This window comes from Lipotes vexillifer, unplaced genomic scaffold (genome assembly GCF_000442215.2).
Source record: "Lipotes vexillifer unplaced genomic scaffold, Lipotes_vexillifer_v1.1 scaffold356, whole genome shotgun sequence".
Lineage (NCBI taxonomy): Eukaryota > Metazoa > Chordata > Mammalia > Artiodactyla > Lipotidae > Lipotes > Lipotes vexillifer.
In genome coordinates, this window is record NW_006797342.1 from 447,254 (window position 1) to 452,503 (window position 5,250).

The 5,250-nt window shown below is 46.5% G+C and overlaps 1 protein-coding gene across 1 annotated transcript in view; it reads left to right on the forward strand.

The window, feature by feature from the left end:
• CMPK2 (cytidine/uridine monophosphate kinase 2) overlaps positions 1-4,485 on the forward strand; it is a 14,328-nt gene extending 9,843 nt beyond the window's left edge. Inside the window, exons 4-5 of the mRNA XM_007469258.1 lie at positions 601-834; positions 4,368-4,485. Coding sequence (XP_007469320.1) covers positions 601-834; positions 4,368-4,485 — 352 coding nt within the window. The remainder of the gene's footprint in view (positions 1-600; positions 835-4,367) is intronic.
• The last annotated feature ends 765 nt before the right edge of the window (positions 4,486-5,250 follow it).

Sequence of the window (5,250 nt, forward strand, 5' to 3'; positions counted from 1 at the left end):
GGGTCTTCGTTTCTGTGCGAGGGCTTTCTCTGGTTGCGGCGAGCGGGGGCCACTCTTCATCGCCGTGCGCGCCCAGCCACTCTGCAGCATGTGGGATCTTCCCGGACCGGGGCACGAACCCGTGTCCCCTGCATCGGCAGGCGGACTCTCAACCACTGCGCCACCAGGGAAGTTCAGCAAGTTCAGTTTTAAAACATTGTAGGAACTGAATGGACCTGCAGATATTTGTTTGGCCAAGATACAGCATTAAATACCAGTGGACTACCGAACTAATCTACCATCCCATGCCAACCTGCCATCACAAAAGAAAGCATCCTACAAGGCCAAGGCAACATAGTCTCACAATACATGCAGTTTTAACTGAGTAAATGGAGCTTTGGGTGGTGTGCACTGGATTCTTATTGTGGTTGTTGATTTTAACTTATTTTTACATTTTATAAATACTTTAAAAAGTAAGATTTAGTTTTACCTCTTTTGTGTACAGTACTAGAACAAGTTCAGCAGCGCCATCTCTGGTTTCAACGTCCTCAGCAGCTGGTTTTCAGGTGCTCCTTTGACTTCCTCTGCGGATGGGGAACTCACTACCGCTTTCCTTCTCAGGTACTGGCACAGCACGGCCACCTACGCCATAGCCACTGAGGTAAGTGGGGGCCTCCAGCACCTGCCTCCTGCCCATCACCCTGTATACCAGTGGCCCAGGGACCTGCTCAAACCCGACCTGGTCCTATTGCTCACCGTGAGTCCCGAGGAGAGGATGCAGAGGATCGAGGGCCGGGGCATGGAGAGGACCAAGGAGGAGGCTGAACTGGAGGCCAACAGCATATTTCGTCAAAAGTAGGTGTCCCGATGCCATGTGAGGGGCAGGGGTCCCTGGCTGTGGCGACGATCCAGAAACAGCACTGACTCTGGTAAAGTGGAGGACATGACACGGTTCCCATTTTCCAAACCTGAGAGGCAGTATCCTCCAAGTTAGATTCACTCCTTTCAATGGGATTGTTCATGGGGCCACTGCGTGGTGGTTTTATAGCCACAGGATATCTGACTGGGGATCAGACCTCCTTCCTGGTCTTTCTAGTCCTGGCTGTGCCAGCACCAGCGTGAACCTGAGTGAGACAATACACTTTTCTGGGTCATCGTAACAGAATGGTCACAAGCACTGTCTGACGGCCTCACAGTGACTTTTACCTGTTAGGGGCTCACTGTGTGTCAGGCATTTTCCTTCTGATGCTCTGTAACCCTTGCAAGGACAGTGATAGCTGTGCTTCACAGTTTATAAAACTGAGGCTCAAAGGATTAAGTGATTTGTCTACAACTTGCATATCTACTGAGCAGTGGAACTGGGTTTAAACTCAAGACCTTTCTGATTTTAAGGCAGTCCTTTCATTTTCATTAGAAAGCTATGAACACAATAGCAGGGGTGTCCAAACCATCTTACTGCTTCACTGGCTGACTAAATCACTTCTCTAAGACTGGTTTGAAAAGCCAAAACACAATTGTTTATATAAATAAACAGTGATAGCACTGTTATCCTAACTTAATGCTGTTATAACATAAATAATTAACCACTCAGCTGTGTGCAGAGAAACCATGTCAAAGGATTGACTGGTTGTTATTAATTCAGTTAAACTTCACAACAAACTTGCAAGGAAGGCATTATTTCCATCCTTGCTTCACAGATGAGGAAACTGAGGCACAGGTAGGAAAGAAATGTGGCATGTTCTCCTAGCTGGTAGGTGGTGAGGCAGAGCTATGGCCCCAGACCATTGTCGACTAAAAAATATTCACAGCCTATGTGATAGGGCGAGAGAGAGGCATGGACATATATACACTAACAAACATAAGGTAGATAGCTGGTGGGAAGCAGCCGCATGGCACAGGGATATCTGTGGTTCTTTGTGACTACCTGGAGGGGTGGGATAGAGAGGGTGGGAGGGAGGGAGACGCAAGAGGGAAGAGATATGGGAACATATGTATATGTATAACTGATTCACTTTGTTATAAAGCAGAAACTACGCACCATTGTAAAGCAATTATACCCCAGTAAAGATGTTAAAAAAATATATTCACAGCCTAAAAGTTGAGAGTTATGTTTTATTTGGTGGGAATTTTTAGGACTTCAAGCCCGGGAGGCAGCATCTCAAGTAACCCTGAGAGAACTGCTCCGAGGAGGTGGCAGGAGACGTAGGACACATAAGAGTTTTGCAACAAAGGACAGGTAGTCTGAACGTCAGAAGATTATTGTTAATTAAAGAAAACCAGATAAGTCAAGTTAAGGAATTTAGCGTTTTTCTGTGTATGGGAAGATGCAAGAGTTTGGGGTCACTGAAATCGTTCCTTTGAAAGCACCTCAGCTATTTGGGGCCAGTATCCTGTGCTTTCCCATCCTGAGTTTCCTCAAGGTTCACCAGCTCACCAGCCGTGGTGGCTGCAATCGCTGATGACTGGGACATCCTTTGTTTACTGATAATGGCGGGAAATATTCCATTTCTCACCATCTACTCTGAGCACTTTTTTTTTTTAAATAATTTTTATTGGAGTATAGTTGATTTACAATGTTGTGTTAGTTTCTGCTGTACAGCAAACTGAATCAGTTATACATATACGTATATCCACTCTTTTTTAGATTCTGTTCCCATATAGGTCATTACAGAGCATTGAGTAGAGTTCCCTGTGCTATACAGTAGGCTCTTATTAATTATCTGTTTTATATATAGTAGTGTGTATATGTCACTCCCAATCTCCCAGTTTATCCCTCCCACCCCTTACCCACTGGTAACTATAAGTTTCTTTTCTACATCTGTGAGTCTATTTCTGTTTTGTAAGTAGGTTCATTTGTACCATTTTTTTATTTTAGATTCCACATAGAAGCGATATCATATGGTATTTGTCTTTCTCTGTCTGACTTCCCTCAGTGTAACAATCTCTAGGCCCATCCATGTCGCTGCAAATGGCATTATTTCATTCTTTTATATGGCTGAGTCCGGGTGCTTATTTTAACCACAAAGCTCTAGCGCTTTGGTCATATAATCTGAAACCGTAAACCTCAGATTAGGATTTGAACCCAAGAGGCTGGGACTCGAACCCGGACAAAACGCACAGTCTCCAACTGAGATCACACACCTGAAACCAGGTGTGTTAATGAAGCTCAGGTTCTTGATGTCTCATCACAGAAAGAATTCAGTGACAGAGTGATAGGTAAGAAGTGGATTTATTTAGAGAGAAACACACTTCACAGTCAAACTGTGCGCCATCTCAGAAGGTGAGAAAGACACCAGGATATGGGGTTGTCAGTTTTTTTTTGTTTTTTTGTTTTTTTTTTGCGGTACGCGGGCCTCCCACTGTTGTGGCCTCTCCCGTTGCGGAGCACAGGCTCGGACGCGCAGGCTCAGAGGCCATGGCTCACGGGCCCAGCCGCTCCGCGGCATGTGGGATCTTCCCGGACCGGGGCACGAACCCGTGTCCCCTGCGTCGGCAGGCGGACTCTCAACCCCTGCGCCACCAGGGAAGCCCTAGGGTTGTCAGTTTTTATAGGGGTGGGTGATTTCATAGGCTGAGTGGGAGGAGTATTCCACCTATTTCAGGAGGGGCCGGGGATTTCCAGGAGCTGGGCCACTACCCGCTTTTTGATCCTTATGGTAGACTTTGGAACTGTCATGGTGCCTGTGGGTGTGTCATTTAGCCTGCTGATTTGTCACAGTGAGCGTATACCGAAGTCCAGTGGAACTTGACTTGTCCGCCATCTTGGGCCCATTTGGTTCTAATCAGTTTATGTCATGTCCTCGGGCTATGTCATTCTTTCAAAGGCTGTGCCCTGCCCACTTCCCTCCAGTTTCAAATCAGCCCTGGCTATTCTGTACACACCAAGGCTAGCTAACACTGGAAGGAGAGGTAGAATTCTAGTGCGACTGTGGAAGGCTCCTAAGTGAAAACAATGTATATGCCAAGGACCTCTGGCTCGTGTGAAATCCTTCAGGGCGCGGACTCTGGAGAAATTTGCCATTGGGCAACTTAGTTAATCTCTTTGAGCCTTTGCTCCTTTCTTGGCAAAATGGGGGTGGATGACATTGATTCTCCTCCTGCAGTTACTCTGAATATGAAATGAGAAGACCGTGCAGGATGCTAATGCTTGGCAGATAAAAGGTTTTGAGTAAATGCAAGCTATTAAACATTATTATTAATTTCTCATTTATTAAAATAAATGTATCGAATGTCTCCTGTATGCAAAGCGAGTTGCCTGGGGGGCGGAAGTGCGATAAACCAGATGGGGACCTGGCTTCAAGCTGTCTATATTATGGTAGGAAAATAACATTTGCGTCAAGAGCCATGTTAACAAATGGGCCAACTCTTTTCATTCTGCCTGTCTCCAGGATAGAAGTGTCCTACCAGCGGATGGAGAACCCTGGCTGCCACGTGGTTGATGCCAGCCCTTCAAGAGAAAGGGTCCTCCAGATGGTGTTAAGCGAGATCCAAAATAATTGCAATTAATTGTAGTTCCTCTGGGCCAGGAGACACATTTTACTAGATTTGATGTTGTTTGATACATCTAAGCCCACGACTGGTTATGCAGTTTTCCCGGATTTCAGTTGCATGAGCTTGTTGTGTGGCAGAAGGTGGGACATTTCAATTTTACCTGAACCACTGTTCTCACTTCTGCCCGATGGACCCATCGGGACTGAGACTGGGCACATTCCAGTGAGAGACGGTGATCGCTTTCTGCCAAGTATAACAAACGTTTTCTTGGAACAGATTTTCAACTACACCCCTACCAAATCCTTCCAAGGTTTGTCTCCCCTAGAAAGCATGAGGTGGACAGAAGCAACCGAGAAGACCTTCCAGATCAACAGAAGCTCCTCCAGCCTCTCCTGCGCCTGCACTGCCGGCTCCTGGGTGAGATCTTGGGGATGTGCTCAGAGCTGGTTTCCTCCCAGTCCAGCCACACTCCGTCTTTGTGAGCTCAGCCCCGATTCTTAGAGCCAACCACTCCTGAAGAACGTGTCTGTGTGTCCCGGTTGTCGGAAGACCCTCCCACAGACGCATCTTGTGGGTGGGGGACACTGACCAAGAAGGCATCTGACTTGTGTCTGAGGCTTACAGCCCCTGAGAGGCCAACCCAAGATGCTCTGAATACAAATATACCAACAGTCCTTGGATTCTATTCTGCTTATTTACTTTCCTCTTCTTTCCTCTGAAAACATGGCTTTGGATAGAATGAGTGTTTTGCACTGAAGTAGATGCATTAAACGTAGCGAA